We start from the raw sequence: 23,035 nt of genomic DNA, 5'->3' as shown, positions 1-23,035 counted from the left end.
CAAACACGTCGCCCCGTTTCATAGGTGTACACTTCAGAACAACTGGGAACGCCATGTTTTTGCAGTTAAAAAGTTGCGAGATTTCGTTAATAAGACACATTTTTGCTACTTGCACTTGAAAGAGAAGAGCTGAGCAAAGAGGGAGTGACAGTTCCTAATGATAAGATTAATATTGCATGTCTGTGGGACCTTAAAGTTATCCGCCATCATCATAAATAGTTTAAAAAATGGCCCAATGGATTCCTCATTTGCATTTAGCAGCGATTTTGCCAAATTGCTGAGTGCGGCAGTTTTAATAAAGCAATTTCAAAGGCACATTTCTGTTACTTTATGGGGCAGTATTTTTTATTTTTGTTTAACAATTTTGACAAAGTCGTCTGTATTGCATTCATCAAGTTAATATGCAGTTGTTAATCCTTCTGGTTTTGTTCTTTTTTACAAAATCACACTTTCTTAATGGAGTATGTTGTTAAATGCGAGCTTCTCTTTCCATCAATGTGAGGCCTGTAGTTTGCACTATAGTTAAGACTATTAAAGCAAGTGACAACCGTATTGACCAAATGAACTTCCTAATTTGTCTTGCCATGAAGTTTCTTTTGGGATCAATAAAGTATCTCGTCTAATCTAAACAGGCTGTATATTTTAAAGTTGAACGTAACAAATATATCACAATCAGAAACGGTCTTATTGCCATTGTCAGTGAACAAAACATTCACAAACGTGTTAAGTTCCAACATACAACAATGAATAATAACGGTAGCAAAATATATCTAATAAGGCATGCATAAAATTAAGAATTTGCTAATAAAATAAAACTGAACTTTATTATCTTATCAGTTTTCATCATCATGCACTTATGTTTTAATACTTGCACATTACTTTGTATTCGACCAAGACAATGACACATAGCAGGAGTGAACAATGCGACTTGTGTATGCATTTGGAATCCATAATAATGATGTTCATCGCCCTCTGAATGCCTCTTTTGTTGCAAATGTAAGCGTCAGTTTTGTCAAAGCACAAGCAAATCCAAGAAGTGTTGACAAATCTGTCATCTGCCCTGGTCGTGGAAATGAGAATCAAACACTAAAAGGCCTTCCAAAGTTCAGTTTAAATGTGCTTTCTGGGTACACGGTGGGCAACGCTGTGAAGTACTTATAGTAGTACGAGTTTTAAGAATACAAGTGCAGTTATTGTATGTTTGGGGCGTGGCACATATTAAAGAACACATTCTGCCTCTTAGACAGTTACTATTAAACTATAACATGCATATTAATTTAATCATTCTTAATGTTGCATGTGTGACTGGAATCTTAATTGTTTTGAATAATCTTTACCAATAACAGATCTGTGGGCAGAGATGGGGGGTAGGTGAAAACAGGAATTCAGCTCAAGCCTCAAACGCAGGGCAATACAGGATTACCAGTACATAATGTTCATTATCAAACTCTGATTCGAGGATTATCTGGCGTTTTAACTTCTCTTCAAAGTGAATCCCCAAACCCACATAAGTGCGCAGCTTTGATCCTCACCTCGCTTGAAGCTGAGCTTTGACAATAATTATTTTATTCACTTCATTCATAATCAACAAATGGGTTGAATTCCTGGAATGCAGGCCAAATTAGTTGTTAGTGGAGGCTGTGCTCCTGTGCCCCTTCATTTCCAGAACGTCACAGATCCACATTTTGGATTTGCCTTACTTGATATGGCGCTTTGATCAATGAGCCCTGGGCTTTCACACTGCATTAGAGTTCAGCGGTGAAAAAAGGCATCAGAAATGAGCGGTTAAGGCCAGAGGTCATTCAGGAAACTGTCATGTGAGTCAGCGCCTGGAGCAGGCACCGGAGCCCATCGGCTTTAAGCACCAGTCCATTAGTCTATTCCAAATATGGTCAAATGAATAAACGTGTGCATTTGGAAAAAAAAGCCAGCACGACCCGTTGGGTCAGGTGATCTTGTGGAAAGATGTAGTCGTCGTGGTCATTCTAACTTGGCTTTGTCGTAAATGTATGACAAAGGTTGTGTTTCAGTGCAAATTGCAAAGCGAGTACGCTCACTACGTCACCCCTTTAACTCCTATTTGCAAATTGTGTTTGGAATGAGCCGGGTATTTTATCAGCGCTCATTACTGTCGCTCGGTGATTCTCTTAACATTAGACCAATTGCAAAAATCAAATTCTGGCTTAATGTCGTTGGGAGGTTCTTTGTATTCCTCATTGGATCATGTTGTTAAGGCCACTCGTTCACAGCAGAGGACGGTGTTCGCTCGCCCTCCGCTTGTTTCCTGCCCGTGCTGTTGTGGAGATAATGCGATTTGGGCCATGTCCTTGGGCTGCTGCCTCCTAAATGAGATGCTCAGGTCTGCTAACAGAGTTGTGCTGGTGACACTGATCTTGTACAGCCCATTTGTCTGTTTAATTACTAACTATATATGTACCCGACCACAAGATGGAACAGTATTTGCAGCATTTTAACAAATAAGAAATAAAATCAATCAATTCAAATGGAAAAAAAAGCGAGTTTAATTGCTTGTAAATGGTTCTTCTTGCAGCCGCTTGCCCCCTAATGGGAATTTACCTCCAGGTCATAAAGCCGTCCATTCAGGTCAATGACTTCTAATGGAGCAGACAGGCCGCGCCCCCGTGTCCAGACAGTAGAATAAACACGTTATTCAAAAGAAGGGGCATCGATACTCCATTAGAGAAATGAACTATCAGTCAAGATGATAGAGGTGCCAAACCCCCGGTGTATCGGCACACGTGACGCCGGTGTCAAAGTATTGATCTTTCGGGAAAAATACGTTCATCTTAACTGCTCATTGCTCCTCAAGTCAATAGTGGCTTTTTTTCCCCTGAGCTGTAGAAATTGGAAAGACGACGCTTATTATGATGGATGTCCCAGTATAGAATTGTGCACAGCTTTAAAGCATTGCCCTTATAGCGAATTACCGGAACACAGATTCATGCAACCGTAGTTCACAAACGGTTCCTTGTTTAGCACAAAAACTCTGCGGGAGAAAACATATTTGTCACATTCTTAAAGCACTTAACAAATTGATTTTATCGTATGCTCAATTTTTCATCGAATTCATCAAAGGGAAATTGTGGAGGTTTTTTTTTTCTTTTTTCGACTGCTTTTTTTTCCAGCTCTTGACTGTGTATTTTTTTTTTTTATTGATAATTGAGTTATGTGATCTATAAACGGAGCTACTTTGCCTCCTCCAGGAATATAAATGCATTTGGGGAAACGGGATGTAATATAATTTACCCAGCAGATGTGAAATAGCTGGCGAAGGGGAAAACGCGGAGGAAGCGATGGTTTTGGAAGCGTTCCGAGCGCTCAGGTTTATCTACATGTGAACACGCCACTATTTCAAATTGGGTTCAAAGAAGACTGTTTTTAAAAGCGCGGATTCCGTATTTTTTTATTTATTTTTTTTCCCACCAGTCTAGGGGGGTCTATATTGGGAGTGTTGTGAAAAGTGTGTTTGTAAAGTCAATCCCACTGTGTCATGACCCCGCTGTTCCCACGCCGACTGCAGCTCTCCCAGGCCCTCATTCACATGTGCACGCCCACACGCACGCCGCTATTTATGTGATGCTACTGCACGGTGGATCTTCAGCCACTTCCACTAAACTGTCTTTGGATTGAGTCTGAGGATGGATCGGTTTGTTTGTTTGTTGGTTTTTAATGTCTTTATCTAAGTACGTTTGATCTCAGAAGTGTCGCTGTGAAGGCTTTAGATCTGAGTTTGTATCACGGAGAGAAGATGATCAATGTCACCTTCGCAAAACAGATGTTCTATTGTGTTAATTTGTGTGTTTTCTTTATCTTGACTTGCCATTGACTGTTCATATAGAGTTTGGAGGCACGACATGCGCTGACCAGAGATAATATACTTGGCACAGTTGTTTTTGGTCAAAAAGCTCATTTAAAACCGGAATATTCTGCATAAAAATCAAAAGCGGTACAATTACAGGTCTTGTGATTGTTAGTTACCACATAGTTTTAAGTCATAAGCAAGCTTTCAAACTTGTATTTATCATCTTTCGGAACCTTGACTTGGGCAGTCACTAATGAGCTCTTTAGTGTGAGTGAGCTGTTGTGGCAATGGGCCAATAACAGTTTTAGTGGATCATTTTCAATCCAAAACTGTCTTCATTTAAAACTAAAACTACTTTGTGGTGTAATGGAGACAAAAGTATCAGAAATCGGATACTAAACAATGCTAAAACGAGCATTGAAACTACGTGGATAATCATTTCAGCAAGTATCAATACTAAAAAATTACATAAAAATGACCTTTCCTTAAGTTTTAGACAAATCTGGAGCTTTATTAGAACTTTTTTTAAAATGTGTGTTAAAAAATATATTCTATTGTCTAAAAAAAGCATTGTTTTGATCATAATTTTGGTATTGAGAATCAATTGGGTTGAGCATTTACCCCAAAACTGCTTGGTTAATTGGGAAAAGGTGTTTTCAAAATGTTGCTGCCGTCTCTTCTCAAAACGGTAACTTCGTCTGTTCGAATACTCCCACGTTATATCTAGCAAACCCCGTTTCTGACATAATGAGCATGAAATTATACAACTTGTCATGTCAGTTCTGGCTCGGTAGTCTCTCCCTCGTCATGTAGTAACATCTGAACCAGCACGTCCGCATCTCGCCGTCAGAACAGGAGCCCGTGTTTTTCTGGTTTCGCACGAGGCCCGGAGCCCTGCGCAGCCCTCTTGACAGGAAGCGCTGTTGCTTTGCGAAAGGGTGTTACCATGGAAACGTGCGCAGGTGAGAGCATTACAGGAAGAGGAGTCTGGCCTCAGCTGGAGAGCGCACGAGGGGCGGGGCCTAGAAAGGAGGTCACGTTGCTTAAAAGAAACAACCCCCGAAAAGCACTTGACACCGAGCAGTCAGAAGCTGTTACGGGCCAAACCAGACGTGCAGACTGCATCGTAAGCACTTTGGGACATGTAGATATCCCCACTGAAGTCTTAACATTGTCCGAGCACCCATAATCCTCTCCTCACGTATTCTTTTCTGTATACAACAGCATGTATTCTTAATGAGACGCCCGCGTGTAGAGCCAGGGGGGAGTAACGCTGCTTTGTCGGTCGCCTGTGGTGCCGTTTCCTTCTCCGTGCTTTTTAATAATGCATGCGCCTTATATGGCAGCTGTCAGTCAGGGATTTCTAGAGGAAGGAAGTGTTTTATCTTTTCCGGTTGTGATTGCGTTCGTCAAGTACGTCTGACAGCAACAGCGTAAACCCAGGTGACAGGCACAGGAGTGTTTTTTTTTTCTTTTCTTTTTTTTTCGAGCAGGAAAGGAAACACTATTTTTAGTGTTTCCTTTTTTTTTTAGATTACAAGTTCTTTATAGTGCATTAAAAGAGGATCCCAAGCATTCCTTCATCGCTCTTGATGGTCTGCGGCGGTTCTAAATAAAATCCTGTGGTGTTCCCCTGACTTATTCTTCACCATTACATATCTGAGGTCATATCTGAGGTCGTCTCTGTAACGTCGCTTATTATTTTGGGAGCTCATAATGGAGGGTGTAAAATCTTTCAATTAGTGGAAACCTTCAGCCTTCCCTCCAAATGTTTCTTTCTGTAATCATGTAGGCATCACTGTGGTTCTGAGGGGCCAGCTGGATGATTGCATGCATTTCATTTTAGTTTTTTACCACAAAGCCAGTCGTAAAACATGTCTTTTCCCTTGTAGCTATCTTTAAGAAGTCACTTTCTGACTAAAGGGGAAATGGAACCCTCACTGAATTTCCCATGAAACTACATTGAAGTCAGATATATTTCAAATAATCAGATTTCTTAACGTATGTATGTCATAGCATATAGTAAGATGATACCAAAAAATGAAAAATGCCAAAATAAATGGGTGACTTCTGCAAATGTTTGATTAGCTCTTAGTTTGTCAGTTTTTTTAATAGAGATAATAACCATACACCATATAAATGTTGTTTTCTAAACCCTTTTTCAAAATTTGTTTGTCTTTCAGGTTTTTGCCCCAACTGAGATTCACCAAAATCGCCAAAACGTTTTCCACTGACGATCGTGCTGAACAGTCTGAAGCCAGAGCGCCGTATCCTCATCATGCCGATCCTGAAGCAGCTCGTGTCCGGCTCGTCCCAGGCCAAACGTCGCACCCGCGTGGACCTGACCAGGGAGATGATCAGCGCGCCCCTGGGCGACTTCCGCCACACCATGCACGTGGGCCGCAGCGGCGACGCCTTCGGTGACACCTCGTTCCTCAGCACCCGCTCCGGGGAGCCTCCGTCTGAGACCACGTCCTTCCCGCGCTCCCCTCGCCCCGGCCTGCTGTCCCGCACGTTCAAGAGCAGCAAGCGGTCCCAGTCCGTGACCAGGGTGGACGACGCTCTCCTCTGCCCCGATGGGTCGCCCACGTATGTCAAGAACGCCATGTCCTTGCCGTTCCTCAATGATCAAGATGGAGGCGACAGCACGGGACCCACGAGTCTCGCCTGTAGTCCAATCAAACCACAACTGGGTGACGGAGGGGCCGCGGCCGCCAGCTATTTTGTGGAAATTCAGGAACGCAGCTTTGGGGAGCTGACCGAACTTCCGGAGACCATGCAGCACTTTGGCGGTGGGATGAAGCATGCCGAATCAGTCATGTCCTTCCACGTTGACTTGGGTCCGTCCATGCTGGGGGACATTTTGGGCGTCATGGATACTCAAGAAGATGATTTGGGATACGAAGAAGGCAAGAGCAGCGAAGGCCGTGGCTCGCCTCCACTTAGTCACCACGAAGAAGAGGAAAGCCTGGAGAGGGAGGGGGATAAAGCGGATGAGATGATGGCAGAGGTACAAGGAGACGGTGATTTGCAGCTGACGCATCCGAGCGGCACTTTTGACGTCGGGCCAGAGAACGAAGGGCCCTACACGCCAGAGTACACTCCGGAGATACGGCCCAAACACCTGCAACACCTGGACAGCTGCTCCATGTCCAGCTCCGGCTCGGCGGCGCTGGACGACAAACAACTGAGCCAAACGTACACGGGGGACACGGACAGCGCCACCTTCAGCGCGCCGCCGGAAGAGGAGAGCAACTTCTCTTCCTTCATGGAGGACGAAGACGACGAGATCCGAGTATGAAACGCGCCCCGCACTGCCACGGGCTCCGGAGGATGTTGTCCTTTGACCGCGCGAATGGAACAGTCGATGTGGGAATGGGATTGTTAAAAAGAAAATCTCACCAAAAAAGCGCGACCGCTCCTCTAGGATGTGCACTTTTGATCGCCTTGTCAGTGCTTCTGTGCCTTTTGAGAAAACGACACGGGAGAGACTTGCTCTTTTTGAGATACATTCCACACATTTGCATGGCGACAGTGCGCAAGTAGGGCGAGCTGGAAAGGGGGACTGTTGTAGGGGAAAACACTTCTCCAGAACTAAAGCTCCTCTCTCACTTGATGTGTCACATGTGCCGTTTCTTCTCTCATCGTGTTCGGACTCTTGTCTCCGGCTGTGGGACATGGTGAGGGCCCGGGCTGAACTGAAGGCCCCTGTCATGGCGGGGATCACTGGTGGGTGGTCTCGTCACATTCAAAAAGGGGGCTGTGTTTTTCAGCGGAGTGTGAAAATCCGTGTCGACTCCCTCTGCCTTGAGTCGCCGTCGTCGTCTGAAAATATTTGAGCAAAATGCCATAGATCTGTCAAGAGGTTCCTCTCGTGTAACTCAGGGTCACAGGCTGTCATTTCCGTCTGCAAACGAATCAAAACTCTGCTGTTTCATAGTGCAAGTCTTGTGTCTCTACAACATCTTGGTAATGTATTCGTGATTAAAGAGCTGAATTGTAAAGTGACATTCTTTCGGGGACGCACTAAAGGGAATGTGAATCTGAAAGACTGTTTAAAAAAAAAAAAAAAAGTAAAATATTTGGAGATTTCTGAATGTTGAATTGACTAAACCAAACCCTAACCTTTTTTTCTCTTCAAATCTGTTGTATCAGGTTTAAAATGAAAGGTGCAACACAACCGCTTCCTGACATATGTTTTGAACCGCGGGGCTGTATGCAGAAGTACTGTGCACACACACAGCATCACTACTTCTGATGAAGGGCCCGACACATTGTTTGTAGTAAAACACTAATGATGTCCTAAGCCCTTTCTGTGCGTTTAGGACGGAAAAGCCACAGCCAGCAGTAATGTAGATTTAAAAAAAAATGCCAATTCCAAGGTACGTTTGTTACAGTCAAAATGCAATGACTATGTATCTCTTGCATCACTAAAATTCATACCCACAAGTACCCTTGGATTTAATTGATTCTCTTGCCTTAACTATAACTGACAGATGTGCCAAATAACTATTTTCTAGCCAAAACGCATTTCCATTATGAGGCTTCTAAATGTAGAAGGACCTTTCAAATCTGTTTCTCCACAAGCGTAATCACGGTTAAATTGGAGTAAGAGTTTCTCTCACAGCAAAGAATAAATTGGAGTAACTGGATGTGTGCTGAAACACTACAATGTGGCTGTGAGTGTGAAGGCGAGGCAGCGTGTTTGGTCTGTAATGTTGCATATTAAGCCTTAATGTTGTCCTTTATACTGTACATTTACATTCTTTCTTTGTATTCAAAATAACATATATTTTGTCAATAAAAGAAGTAATAAACCGCTCAAATTGCTGCCTATTGTATGTCTGCGTTCAAGCAAATTGGCTGGTTTTATTCTAATCAGAACTTACCATAAGTGCTTCTAGTATTTCCTGTCTGTTGTCACGGCTGCTTAAAAGTCAGAGGAAGGAAGCTATTGAGGGCCATTCAGATCCCTCCAGTAGCCTTACAATGCATCAATTATACACTGATTAAGTAGCTGGTAAGACTGGCTTCTCATATTGATGATTGGAACGCTAAAACATGTTATTAAATGAGTTCCATGCGGTTTAAGGGGCTGTTGGATCAGGCCACAGTGGGTAAAGGTGCAGCGCTTTCTCATTGCCTGGAATGGAATGTAACGTAATTAATTGTGCATTCTTCTTCTTGGAAATGCTTCTCTTACAAGAACACTCGGGCTACCAAAGTGCAAAGGACAAGCAGCTCCACAGATGCAATCTCGTCACCATTCCATTTGAAATATTAACTTGGATAACGGTGCGTTGCTGCTGCCTCACTAATTAAATTGAAAATAAATAAGAATATGACACGTTGTGACGGCTTATTCGGGCACTACTCCATCACATGCTCGTGTTGGATAAGACACTTAAGTTGAGCAGGTCACCTCTCCATCCTGACACACATGTGAAGTGGTTTTACTTCACCAAGGTGTTTAATCACAGTCCTTTTAACAACAGCTTTCACATTATGTCAACAGCCAATCCGCTATATGGGTAGAAAGAGGGGCCAAAAGGGCTATTATTCCTTCATCGGTGGTAAAATGCAGCGAATTCATATTGATTGGCCTCGTCAATACAAACCAGTAGAGCTATTGATCCTTCCTCTGCTGGTATCAAGTCATTACTCTTTTCAAGATTGTTATATATTTTTTTCCCCTCTTATTTTCCTTTCCATGACTAAAGCACTGCTGCAGTTGCTACTTTAGGCACAAAATGGTTTCGGTTTTAATCACTCCGTTCAGCAGATTTATAACTATTTCCAATGTGTGTATTGTAGCCTAACGGGGCGAGTTTAAAGTTTAACTGCACAGTGCCATCTAGTGGCGGCGGGGCGCGTGTTTTTCACACAAATGGGTGTGTCGTCTCCCCATGGCGACAAATAAACCTGCAGAGGAGGCTCCTGGGAAGGATTTGTCAATGTAGTAAATGTAAATATGTATATTCTGTTTGATCTCTGTGAGATACCGCTCGGTAACACGTTAAAAAAAAACAGATAATGAGTTTTTGCCTGGTTAAAAAAGGTCAAATAAAAATAAATTGTTATTTTTTATAGCCTAATAAAGATCCAAGTTGACTTTCTCAGTCACGACACCTCCTTGTGCGTTTGTGTTCACACTTCTGTTTGCCCTGTCACAATAAGGAGATGTCATCATAAATGAGTCAGCTTAGATCTTTAGTGAGTGTGAACTACCAGACAACTGTAGGCCTAGTAAAAAGTCAACATGGGCCCCATTTTGGACGTTATTTAACACCGGAAATAGCTGATTTGTTTGGGGGACCACCACTAACTAAGCTTTGTAATACTACTCTGTCTTGCAGCTGCTTCTCCTTCGCAAAACAGTGAGATTCAGCCTGTCAATGTCCTTCTCACGCTCCTCCGCCAGCAGGGGGCGCTATTCCCCTGCCTCTCGGGCTCTTGAGGGTCTCAGGCATCTACTCCCAGACCCTTTTTCCGCCAAATTCCATCAGCAGATTTGCGATTCTTCCAGGAGGAGACCGACGGCATGCGGCAGAAATCTGGAAAGTATTAAACAACCTGCCGGCGGAGGGGGTGGAGAGGGGGTGGAGAGGGGGTGGAGGTGGGGTGGAGGGAGAGACAGGGGAAGTTAAAAAAAAAAAAAAAAAAAAAAAAAAAAGCTTTGGGGGGATGGGGCAGAATACAAAATTGTTCATATACCGCCCTTTTTTTTGCCTGGCGCTGTTTCCTCTCTCCTCCCACAGGCATTAAACAGTGTGAACCATCCCCAAAAACCCAGACCACTCCCCAAACTCTTGTGCATATCACTCATTTCTGCCCCCAAAAAATGTTAAAAAGTTTTACCTCGTATCATAGCAGCATAGAATGTGCATAGAACTCGTCTAAAAACAGAGGATGCAAAGAACAATCTTCAGTTATTAGTGGTTAGAGAAGAGTTGACGCTGGATGACTTCCAAACATCCTTTCCCAAGCTTTGATAGAAGTCATCAATGATCATATATGACATTTGTAAAGCTGTAGAAAGTGAAAGGAGAACTGTCAGTGAGCATATTTAATAGATATATATTGAGGTCATATGCTACAACGTGCTACTTTTTGATTTCACTGTATCATTGAACTACTGATGTGTGCGTTACTGGAATTCTCCCATTGTAGGACGTCTAATTGTTCTTAAATGTAAATCTTAAATGTAAAAATGTACTAGTTCTTCCACAAAGATACAGGACCAGGCCTTCCCAGCACTGACCCCTTGACTGAAGACCACACATACACAGAGAAGGAGGGGCCGAGGGGGGTGCCATAGGTCTCTGGTGTCTGCACACACATACCAACAGTGTAGTGGTGTAGTAGTGTAGTAGTTTAGTAGTGTAGTAGTGCAGTAGTGCAGTAGTGTAGTAGTGTAGTAGTGTAGTAGTATAGTAGTATAGTAGTGTAGTAGTGTAGTAGTGTAGTAGTGTAGTAGTATAGTAGTATAGTAGTATAGTAGTATAGTAGTATAGTAGTATAGTAGTATAGTAGTATAGTAGTGTAGTAGTGTAGTAGTAGTTTAGTAGTGTAGTAGTTTAGTAGTAGTTTAGTAGTGTAGTAGTGTAGTAGCGTAGTAGTGTAGTAGTGTGGTGTAGTGGTGTAGTAGTGTAGTGGTGTAGTGGTGTAGTAAGTAGTGTAGTGGTGTAGTAGTGTAGTAGTGTAGTAGTTTAGTGTAGTAGTGTTGTAGTGGTGTAGTGGTGTAGTAGTGTATTAGTGTAGTAGTTTAGTGTTGTAGTGTTGTAGTGGTGTAGTAGTGTAGTGGTGTAGTGGTGTAGTGGTGTAGTAGTGTATTAGTGTAGTAGTTTAGTGTAGTAGTGTTGTAGTGTTGTAGTGGTGTATTAGTGTAGTAGTGTATTAGTGTAGTAGTTTAGTGTAGTAGTGGTGTAGTGGTGTAGTGGTGTAGTAGTGTAGTAGTTTAGTGTAGTAGTAGTTTAGTGTTGTAGTGGTGTAGTGGTGTAGTGGTGTAGTGGGGTAGTAGTGTAGTAGTGTAGTAGTAGTGCAGTCCTTTAGAAAAATGCACTACTTTATGTTGGTATTGTTTTGCGATCTTGATTGGTATTGGTGAGCAAATTTTACAAACTGAAAATCTGAATTATTTTTCTTAGTATTTACCCTTGTTTTTCCAAAGATTGTATTTGTTTTGTCTGGTCTCTTGTATCCAAGTAATTTCCCTCGTGGCTCAAGACATTTTGTCAAAATCTTGGTCTAGGAGCCTAATTTGTATCCAATATAACTCTTTGCTCAACACAATTTGATGTGTTTGTCATTGATTGATTGAAAATAAACATAGATTTGAACTCTTAACGAATTATATTGAGATGCGCAAAAATGTGGTCCGGACTCAAGAAATGTCCACTCTTCCCTCTCTGCCTGTGTTGTAATCCCGTTTCACTCCAGCAGATAGGAAAGCAGTTGCAGCCATGAAGGTCCCCAGGAGGTCCGGCCTGGCTTGCACTCAGCCATGACCACATCCCACTGTCCAGAGCCCCCCCCCTCCTCAGATGCTGGCCCGGAGCAACTTCCCTTCAGAATAAGAAACAGGTTTTGTGCGGCCGCGTGCATACTTTGTACTCCTTTTGCATGCACTTCACAGCAGTAAGTATATAACATCTATAGAGCGTGCCGGTCTTTTAGATTCCCATCACACTGCACCTCCTGCCAACATGGACCTGGCGCCGCACCAACGAGGGCCGAACGCCAGCACAATACTGCTTTTGTTCCTACATGGCATCGCCTACTGTAGCGCAAGAAACTCCAAAGATGAACCAGGAAACGAGGTGTCACCAAAGGTCACTTCCCATAGGCGAGTCTTAACCTTTGACCTTCCAGTCCATTTTAAACTTAATCATCCCTTTTTTCTTTCACTGCGAAGCCTTGGCTCTCTTTATTAATTCAAGGCCTCGGACTGAAAAACCTCAGAAGATTGATGCTTTCAGACAATGTGACAATATCTGCCAATATGTGTCTCCATTTCACAACAAATTTCTTCAAAAGCCTAAACTATTATCCCCGACCTTGTGTTCATAAAGAATTCTCTTGTGAATGCATGCGCATATTTCAAAATTAAAATATCATATTAAGTCTTATTCCCTCAAGGTTGGTTTTCAAACTGTTTGGGCAGGAAGGACACAATATGAAACAATGTTAAGTTTTCAATTCTCTGATGCCACATGCCCTTGGATACGGGGCCTGTTCATTTGAAATGGTTTAGTTATTTTAATGTATTTTCAAGTCAATTTAGTCAAGGGTCCAGTAAGTCCATATGTGCAGCCAGAAGGAAAGATTCAGAGGGTAAAGTAAATAAACAATTCATCAATTCATCACTCTACAAAAAGCAGCAGATGTTGGGTCTGGGGCTGCTGGGAGTTGCTAATGGCATTAGCTTAATGCTTTTGTATACAATTTAACACTTTGTATTTTTTTAGTCCTTAAACTCATTTAGTGACCATTATTTAGCATAAATAAACAGATAGATGGAGATTATTCCACACCTGTTTAGCGACTGATACGCTTGAGGCTCCTCCTTACGACTTATTTTTCATGTCTTTGTCTCTCTTAAGCTCCTTAGTTTTCACATATTTTATTTTCAGGTGCATCCCTGTACTGTTTTCAATAAACGTAGTGTGAGATGGGCTTAAAGCAGGTCATTCCCGCATGTGTCCACTGAGATTACCCATGGCACCTGAAATGCTCTTTCCATTACGGTCCCTTTTTTCCAACCACATCATGTTTAGTACTAGAAATCCCAACATCCACTGCCTAAAGACATTTCCTCCTCAAAATCCCTGCTGCATCATAAATCAGGGCGTGTCTGAGGATAGAAAAAACAAGCCTGGCTGAAGAATCCCAGATCTGGAGGAGACAGAGAAAGGGGGGAGTCTTTAAAAACAGGACTGTACTGGGTGTTGGCCGAACCATTTAACAGCTCCTCCGTCATACAGCACCCCTCCCATCTGTGGACGCAGGCTTCCCTGGGGGGCTGAGCTGGACAGGAGAGGGGGGGGGGAAGTCCATACGATTCTGGCTCTCCTCACGCCGCTCCTCCCCCACAGCAGCACCTCGGCCCCGGTCCTGCTGCAAGTTTTACGGCCAATCGGAGCCCCCACTGTACACGGATGCGGCGCCTGTTATTGTTTCAGAGTGTGCTCGAATGTGTTTATTTTATTCTGCCTGTGTGACTTCATCAGGCTAATGGATCTTCAATGGTATAATTAAACACTTTATTATTCATGAGTCACCCATGCATGCGAAAGCCATAAAACCACCGAGGTCAAAAAGACAAAATTCTTATCCTTTTGATGTACAAATCAAAGTAAACTTGCCATACTCATTTGTTTTGGGCAGAAACATTTAACGTGATGTGCAGGATCTATGGGTCTGGATCTCATCTTCGAAGATGCAGCTTAACGTGAGGTGATCTCCTGGCTTTTCCTGCATCAGACAATTGCCTTTTGGCAGTGCACGCCGCATGCTAAAGCCCCGCACTAAAGCCCTCTCCATCTGTCTGCTGTTTGTTGTGATCGACAGCTCACTGGGACACTCAAAAGACCAAGTCAAAGAAAGTTGTACCACATTCGCGCCTCGTTCGCGCAATAATCTCCGGCCCAAATGTCATGTTGACAGCGTAAACCTCAGATGTTATGGGAGCGTGTGTGCTCAGGAATGCAGGAGTGCTTACGTGTGCCGGCGAGGAGGAGGGATTGACCGATTTGGTGAGTAACGGTGGACAAAATGTGAATTAGTGCAACAGAATGGAACACATCGAGTGGGCATGGCTAAGCAATCATCCGAATCATTTTTGCCTTTTCCTTTTGCTCCTGGATCCAGCTGTGTAGAAGCTTTTGGGCCCAGCCAGGAAGTGTTAAAGGGGGAGTGTGCGGGGTGGAGGCAGGGTGAGGTCACTGACTGTTGGCCCCTGGGATGGGAGAATGGTTCAGAGCGCAGACACTCGGCCCACTGTTACAGCTTTATCTGTTTCCATTCCTGACCGACTTGTCAACCGTGCCCTTCATCAGGAACATATGGCCCCATTAAAAAGCCCTGTGGAGCTCCATTCACTGCGACAGCCATTTTGGACACTGGACCCCCTCTTTCACACAGTCACCCACGGCGCTGTAGGCATATTTAGAGACCTCTGTGCAAGTGCCCGGCCCAGCATGCCTGGGATGCTTTGGGTGTGACTGGGGTGGCCTGTGCTCTGTGGTAAACTGTGTGTAGTCGCGAGCGTGTTTGGGTAGTTCCAGCTGCCTGTTGTCTGCTGCCCCGTCCCGTCCGCTGCAACGAGAGCCAGGCACGAAACTCAAGCCCGACCGCACACACATGACATCCAGGGAAAGGAAAGGCTACTTCATGGAAAGTGAGGCTGATGCAATTTGGAATTTCCTGGTCACCACAGCTTTTACAAGAAAACACAAGACGGCAAATTGAGCCGATATCGTTGACCGCAGCTGAACAGAATAGACTTTTCGGATGCATCTCTGTCTGTTATGCCAGTTCAAAGTGTACTGAACTTTAAAAATATATTGCGTATGATCTATTGCACATTTATGGTAAAGAATAACAATAAATTAGCGTTCAATCAACCCGACAAGAACATAAGAGTACACGAATACTCTTCCCGGAAAACTCCTACGTTTGTGGTTTCCGACCGTTTTCCATGAGCGTGCATCTTTGACTTCTCTCCTCCGTCACGTGCTCGGGATCCTTGCTATACATTTGCTCTTCAACCCTGACGTTTGGTTTGGCACAGGCTGAAGTTTGAACGAGCCGAGGCCGAACCGGTGGCCCCCGCTGCGACGACAGGCCAAGTCATTGTTGTGAAAGAGGTTTATCATGGAAAAATATAAAAAAAACTAGCTCTGTTTTTAATTAGGCTTTTACCAGCCCATCCCCCACCCGCGCTCTGCAGAAGGGACTGTTGGGAAAACACTGCTATGCTATATTTTCTTCTCCGCGAACCGCCCGCCACACGGTTCGATGTATAGCATTTGCTCCTTCTTCCAAACAGAGCGAGAGCTAAAAACGCGACCTAACAACCTATCTAACGATGCTTGTTGTTGTTGACCACACCCAAACGTTTCTCTCCTTTGTCATAAAAAAAAAAAAAAAAGAAGAAGAAAAAGTGTGGAAATTCATCACACGAAGGAACGCAGAGGAACACATGTTTGGGTGGAGGAGGAACAGGCGAAGGTCTCATCTGGAATGCATAAAGCAAAACAATACATCCCGACTTCTCTCGTCGCCGTGGATCAAGCGCAGGGCCCGGTTTGGAATGGGAGTGGGCGGGTTCTGCAGCCGCTCAAATCCTGCAGGGCCGTAAAGCGAAGTACATGCGCGTGTACGGCACATCCAGCTGCTTGTCCCCACAAAAGGAAAGACTCCTGTCCGTCACGTCGCGGCGAAATGGACACAGCCACCGCAAGGACACGCTTGTTCGCTCAAACGCACCATAGATTAACCTTTTCCGGCTAATTGACTCGTGTTAATTATCACCGTCGCACATTTTAATTAAAGCCTTGGCTGCTTCATGTGCATTAAAGCAATTATTAGAGTTGCTGCCACATGAATGAGCCCGGCTTGATAAGTAGGTTGCGTTCTGCATAATGTGAACACTGATCATTTCCAAATGATGTCCAGATATCGGCGCACAATGCACGACTTCTATGGTTTATTAGATGTAGACGGAGAAGAGCGTGACTGTTCTTGTTGAACTCTACACCTACACATTACAGATTCAGAGCTTATAATGTTTGAATGTATGCCAAAAATGCAAAACAGGGAACAGGACTTTATGAATATACATCTTGAAGTGTTGCTCACTTTTCTCACACAAGGTCAAAAACAACCTACGGGTTTAACACAATCGAGTTAACCTTTCATCTCTGCCGCACATTACCTTATTATATTACACATTATTTAGTGCAGGGGAATGATGTGGCGTGATTTGAATGCAATTCCAATCATCCAAATGGGAGAATTGCTAGAAATGTGGTTTTGTTTTGCAAGGTTAACGGCGACCATCTAGCAGTTTTATTCATTTGTACGATTATACACAGATCTATGCGGCGTATAGAGTCCAGTATTTGTGTCATCTGTGCTGCATCAGTAATACAAGAGTTTTTGCTGCTCTGCGGTGACAAATCTACTGCAGACTCCTGGATTTGTGCTCTGCTTATCGGATCATGAAGTCGTCGACCACAGATGCATCACAGGATTGATCAGTCCGTCCTCACCTTGTCCACGTGCGGCTGCTGAGCGGAGCTGTCACGAGACTTATCCCGGCTCTTCGCGGCGGTTGCTCTGGGCTGCAGTCCAGGCCGGCCCATCAGAGCTCACACATCACAAGCTTAACTCTGCCTCTTGGTTTGGCCACAGCTTCCTCTGGCCAGGCCGCTATACAGCCACCAGCTTCACTGTTGCATATATCAAACGTGATGTTGAAGAGTCATTACAGAGCAATAATAGTAATACAGGAAGAGGCGAGTCAGTGTTTGGTGATGCATAAATATATAAATAAATAAATATATAAATCATCTGTGAGTGTCCAAATTGAGTGCATTATAAATATTATTTGGCGTGAACCCCAAAACCGTCTTTATATCCTTTTGCAAATTGTCGGACTCAGCTATTTCTGTGGGAACTTTGTGAAGGGAAATAAATTCAGTTTTCTAATGAAGACAGTTTGTTTCCGAGAGGATTCATAAGATTTGAGACTTCTCTGGCTTTGGGACTGATCGCCATAAAGAAAAAGTATAAATATTTGATACACATCCTAGTGTTTTTCAACTTTTTTTGAGTCACGACATACTTTTTTGGTTTAAAATATGAACAAATCACTCCATTTAGGGGACAAAAAGTGCCATTTAATGTATGGAAACTATCACCAGTGCCACTGTGTCTGGTTCTTGATAGTATTGCTTTCGTTTTTGGTGATTAAATTGCTCCGGACACTCCTAAATGGTAAATGATTCAATTAAATCCATGAATGACATCTGCACATCTGCAATTATACCTCACAGCACACTAGTGTTCCCAGCGTACTGGTTGAAGAGAACTCTTTGTATCCGTCCCATGTTCAGATAAATTGATGTTGATAGACTTGGAAATGTTGATTATGTCAATGATCTTTACTATATTTCCATTTGTCAGTGTAATTTTTTAAGTTTACGCCCTGTATATAGTCGTAAGCATACATTTCACTCTAAAATGAAACCAGCTCACAGACAGTTGAGCGGCAGAGGGAGGTTGTGACTCCTTCACACACCTCTGCGTTGCATTCCCAAGCGTAAACATGTGTGAAGCCTCTTGATGACCTCTGGGCATCAGCGCTGCTATTTTTGTCATTAACCACGTCAACAGCGACGTGCTGAGTGTTTATGCTAATGTTTCAGATCACAAATACGGACAAACGAGTTAAACAGCGTCGTCGGTTACCGCGCTTCTCACTCTCCCGGGTGAACACGGGCTTCAGAACTTGAAAGTGTTGGCACTACTTGCGGAATGAAAATATTTGCTGGCACATACCTAGAGTTCTCATAAAGGAGGAGTTGGCAGCGTTTTGAGGAAGTGCTGTGTCAAAGAAGCACAGTTTGCTCTCGGAGAAGATAGCGAAAGAAGCTCCAGGATTGAGAGAGTGGCTGATAACAAGTCTAAAAAGGATGGATTCTACATGTGGAGATGAAGGGGACGTCTCTGTAGATAGGGAAAAGAAATAAATCATATGACTTTATTGCGGGGAATTAATTAAAGCAAAACACTGAGCAAAGCATCGACTGTAAAAGCCGGAATTTTGTGGTAAAATAGCGGAAACATCTCCATTTTGTCATTTGCAACGCTTTATTAAGTCGAATATTTCCACATTTCTGAGTCAATTTGTGTCATAAATGTTTCTTTCTATTAAAGCAATTTGCACGTTACGTTTATAATCGAACGTTTCTTTTGTTTCCACGCTCTAAACCTACAACTTTCCTCTTCGGACTATCTATTCTCTTCACTCATGTTTAGTCATACGGTAAAAGTTATGTCGAATTGTCAAATTAAAGGCGGTTCCAGTTGAAATTTTTCCTTTTATTGCTTTCATACCGATGTCCTGAGGCTAATATCGGCGCGATTTCGAAGCAACAGTGTGTGTGCGCGGGTCCCGTCGGTGGGGAATGTGTGCGCTGATGACATCTACTCCGACAGGAAGGCAAGGGCGTAATGATTAGCACATGTTTAGCATCAGCAGGGTGCCACAATCTGGAGTTCGTCAGGCCATATGTCTCTGATTTGTTTGCTTGTTGTTGCCTCGGAGGGAGGGGCCGGTCGGGCATGAAGCGACGAAGAGCGGGTCTCGTGTCTTCTGCCACAATTTCAATCGACATGGCGTGCTTTTATCTGATTCAGACAGCAGCCAATGGACATCTGCAACTCAGATGTTTGGAATTTTTATGGATGATGAATGTTTGAATACGATCTCGTCTAGAACAGGATAGTAAGTCGTAACTGTTGAATTAGGAACATATTGGCTGTAAATGTGACTTTTCTGGTATGTTATTGCCTGGTTTAGAATTTTCCACATTATGGCACTAAACATAAGATAAGATAAGATATGCCTTTATTTTTCCACACATGGGGAAATTTTGGTGTTGCAACGCAGGTAGATACAGAGGAAAAGGACAGATAACTCTTAATAGAAGAACTTTTATAAAACAAAAACGCTTATAAACAAAACTCCTATAGACAGAACCTCTCATATCTTAATAGGGAATGGAGGGAAAAAATAAAGATAAAATAAAATAAAAATAGCTGGCACAAGACAAAATAATACTAATAATAATCTTATTTATATCAGTTATGCACATGAGTATGACAAGATTGCGTTATTCGATTGCAGGTGCATTTATTGCTGAAAAATGCCTTGAAAACATTTTGCATAGTGCACCTTTAATGCCGTAAAACTGCTTTAGGTTTGTCTCTGTGGCTTGTTAAGTGACTCGGAATCAAATCAAATTAAAATCACAATCACGTAAATAAATCTCAAAACTTGCTTGAAAAATTACGGGTTGCTTTAGGTGCCGTTTAAAAAATATTGGCAGCTGATCCTTGCAAAAGCCTGTAAATGAAAAATGTCCTCGCAGATGAGCGATCCGAGAAAGCCATGAGGCGTTGTCGATCCCTTGACTTCAGAGACTAAGCGTTTCCTCTTGTTTTGACGGTGACCTTTAGAGGATGGGTGCACTGGAAGGGTGTTCCGCCATTGCTTCATATTCCCAAAGGTGAAATAGCCATCCCAGCTGTCCCACTGTAAACCAGCCAAACCAATAGGGACGCGTCAGAAACACCCACTCCCTGATTGTCTCATCTAGTCCCAGAGCTGGAGAGAGAATTTGGCCACTCCTGAAGGTGGAGCTCCGCTGACTCCTTCAACAACTTTTTCAATCTTAGTCGAAGCTTCTTTCATTGTGGTTACATGTGGACTACGCCACTGGATCTGGAAAAAGAAAGTGAAAGTTACAGTGCGGATGAGAATGACGTTGGTCTGTTGTGTGATGCCATGGTTACTCCGTTGTGCCAGGCTCTTTCTCCCATAGGTCCAGCAGCAATGATAATGGAAGACTGAGTTCAGGATTCACATTGCGATGGCGTTTCTGGTGGTCGTTTTCCTAAATACTCAAAGATTAGCTCAATCATTAGTTCAATCCCAGCTCTGACCGGGGCGTTCTCTTTTTGTTTCCTCCGGCAAAACACAGCACAAAGTGTGAGTGAAAAGTATGACTCAAGCAGTGGTTCTTGTAGCATCAGGATCTTATTGAAGTTATAATGAATATAACTTCAATAAGTTGAATATAGGGTTAGGGGTTAGGGTTAGGGGGTTAGGGTTAGAGGGTTAGGGGGGTTAGGGTTAGAGGGTTAGGGGGGTTGGGGTTAGGGGGTTAGGGGGTTAAGGTTAGGGGGTTAAGGTTAGAGGGTTAGGGTTAGGGGTTAGGGTTAGGGTTAGAGGGTTAGGGGGGTTGGGGTTAGGCGGGTTGGGGTTAGGGAGGTTAGGGGTTACGGGGTTAGGGTTAGGGGGGTTAGGGTTGGGGTTAGGGTTAGGGGGGTTAGGGTTAGGGGGTTAGGGTTAGGGGGGTTAGGGTTAGGGGGTTAAGGTTAGGGTTAAGGGTTAGGGTTAGGGGGTTAAGGTCAGGGTTGGGGTTAGGGTTAGGGTTGGAAAGGCCTTTGTCAGAGAAATCCAAGACATTATTTAACTTGAGCACAAATGTGAAGAGTACACATTTTCACCTAGAAAAACACCCTCATGTCACAGGAACAATCATAATAAAAAGTCCCCAAAAAACACAACTCCTGTGAATCCCCTTGTGAAATGTGGCGTGTCACTTTTAGTTTTAAGTTTCAACCTGAGCCGTTCCACAATGGCCGTGTCCATAGTTACCAGCGGTGAGCCCTGTCCCACCTTGTTTGTTATGTGATCTGTCACTTCCAAAAGAGGACGAGCTGCGTGTGTGTGTTTAGGTTAACTGTGTTGTGTGGGCATTTTGGATTCTCTCCAAGCCCCACGCACCAGCCAGAGAGCGCCAAGAGCCGTCGCAACCTTTCAGCATTAGGTCTTTTAATTAGAACAATACACTAATGGGGGTTAGGGAAATAGCTACAGTTATTAACAAACGTAATATTCAACATTAAGGGCGTAAGTAATGTCATAACTATGGCTATGATTATGATGTTGTATAGTAGCAGAAGAAACTTTAACGGAGACAGAAAAGGGTGCGGCGTGCATTATGTCACTGGGACTGTATTTGCCAAAGAATGTGTCGCAGATGGTGTAATATGAGCTGGCACTGCGGATTAGCGAAATAACCTTACATTTTAAATTATTTGTATTGTAAAATTCCTGGGGGGAAAGAGGGTCATCTAAAAAAAAAAACTGTATGACTGAGCATTTGAGAAGTTGATGTCAGTTATTGTTTTAGAAATGGAATTGAATGCACATATTTCACATCAAGGACACAGTCGCACTTTTATTTTAGTCTGGTTTTGACCTGGTATAGCACAGGATACACTCTTAGTTTTGTCCCTGTTTGATGCCAAATTGTGACTAAACCCAAACCTAAACCTGGACTAAATTAGGACTAGAACAGGACCAAAGCTGGGTCACATCAGGACAAAATGGGCTCAATTTAGGGTCCAATAATGACAAATGTGAACGCCTCCTTAGTGAAATATCTATTACACCATCAATGCCATTTGCAAAACTACACACACCTCAGTTCAGCGGTGTGTGGCACAAATAATTGCATTTTTTTATGGCGCACACCTGCTTTTACTTCCGACATTCCCGCTCACGCCTCCTCCCGCTGCTACTGGCACTGCCTTGCCCTTGACCACTGAAGTGCTCACATATTCATAAACACGGCGCAGTCTTCTGAAAGCTGGACGGATGGTCAAAGGCTGACTCCCTCACTGCCCCGGTCAGCTCTGCCAACTCTGTCTCTCTCCTCAGCCTCACCCGACATCTCCTCGTGGATGTTTACAAGCACAAACCGCAGGAATCCAACTGATGAGCCCAGAACCAGCAAGTAACGGGACAGAGAGAGAGAGAGAGAGGGGCCCCAGCAGCTGATCACCATCACCTCAGAGACTGGGCGCGTTTCTTTGTGGCCCCTGACATCTGACACGTCCCCCCCCCCCCCCAATCTCTGTCACTCATCCTTGACTTGGAGCGTGATGGGGAGAACCAAAACATTACACCATGGCAACTCCCACCTGGCACCAGGCCGGGCTCTCTCAGTCCACACCACGCGCCAGGGGCCAGGGGCCAGTTCGTGACAGGTGGTGCTTGGACTTAAACACATGCAGAATTGGGATGGACAGAGACATGTGTGCCAAAAACTCAAAGTGGACAATTGGACCAATGAGAGAGACCGCTGACCGCTTAAAAAGTTTAGCATGAATATTCAGACAACTACACGGATACTTAGTTATTATAATACACATTAAGACAGAAAATACACTCTGTTATGTTTATTTAGAGACTTATTTGTAGTGTTAGTCACTGTATAAGTCAGTGTTGTGGGAATCGTGCGGTTGATATGGCAATAGTGTCTGAAATCTTCACACAATCCTATGAAGTTTAGCTCAATCCAGATGATGAATGCCTCGGAAAAGGGGGGGGAAAGTTTGAGTTTTGGAGCG

General features: G+C 43.6%; 1 protein-coding gene across 2 annotated transcripts in view; it reads left to right on the top strand.

Annotated features, from left to right (window-relative positions):
* The window catches only part of cdc42ep4a (CDC42 effector protein (Rho GTPase binding) 4a), a 226,327-nt gene extending 217,421 nt beyond the window's left edge, over positions 1-8,906 (top strand). The window contains exon 2 of one of the 2 annotated variants that reach the window (XM_072443244.1): positions 6,081-8,906. In XM_072443244.1, coding sequence (XP_072299345.1) covers positions 6,102-7,124 — 1,023 coding nt within the window. In that variant the 5' untranslated portion in view covers positions 6,081-6,101 and the 3' untranslated portion in view covers positions 7,125-8,906. Of the gene's footprint in view, positions 1-6,006 lie in introns of both variants that reach the window. The other variant, XM_072443243.1, reaches the window with a different exon arrangement.
* Positions 8,907-23,035: the final 14,129 nt, after the last annotated feature.

The sequence above is a fragment of the Eucyclogobius newberryi genome, unplaced genomic scaffold (assembly GCF_026437365.1).
Source record: "Eucyclogobius newberryi isolate DKJ021-1_F unplaced genomic scaffold, fEucNew1.0.hap1 SCAF_13, whole genome shotgun sequence".
Lineage (NCBI taxonomy): Eukaryota > Metazoa > Chordata > Actinopteri > Gobiiformes > Gobiidae > Eucyclogobius > Eucyclogobius newberryi.
The sequence above is the reverse complement of the archived record's forward strand: the minus strand, read 5'-3'. Positions and strand labels throughout refer to the sequence as shown.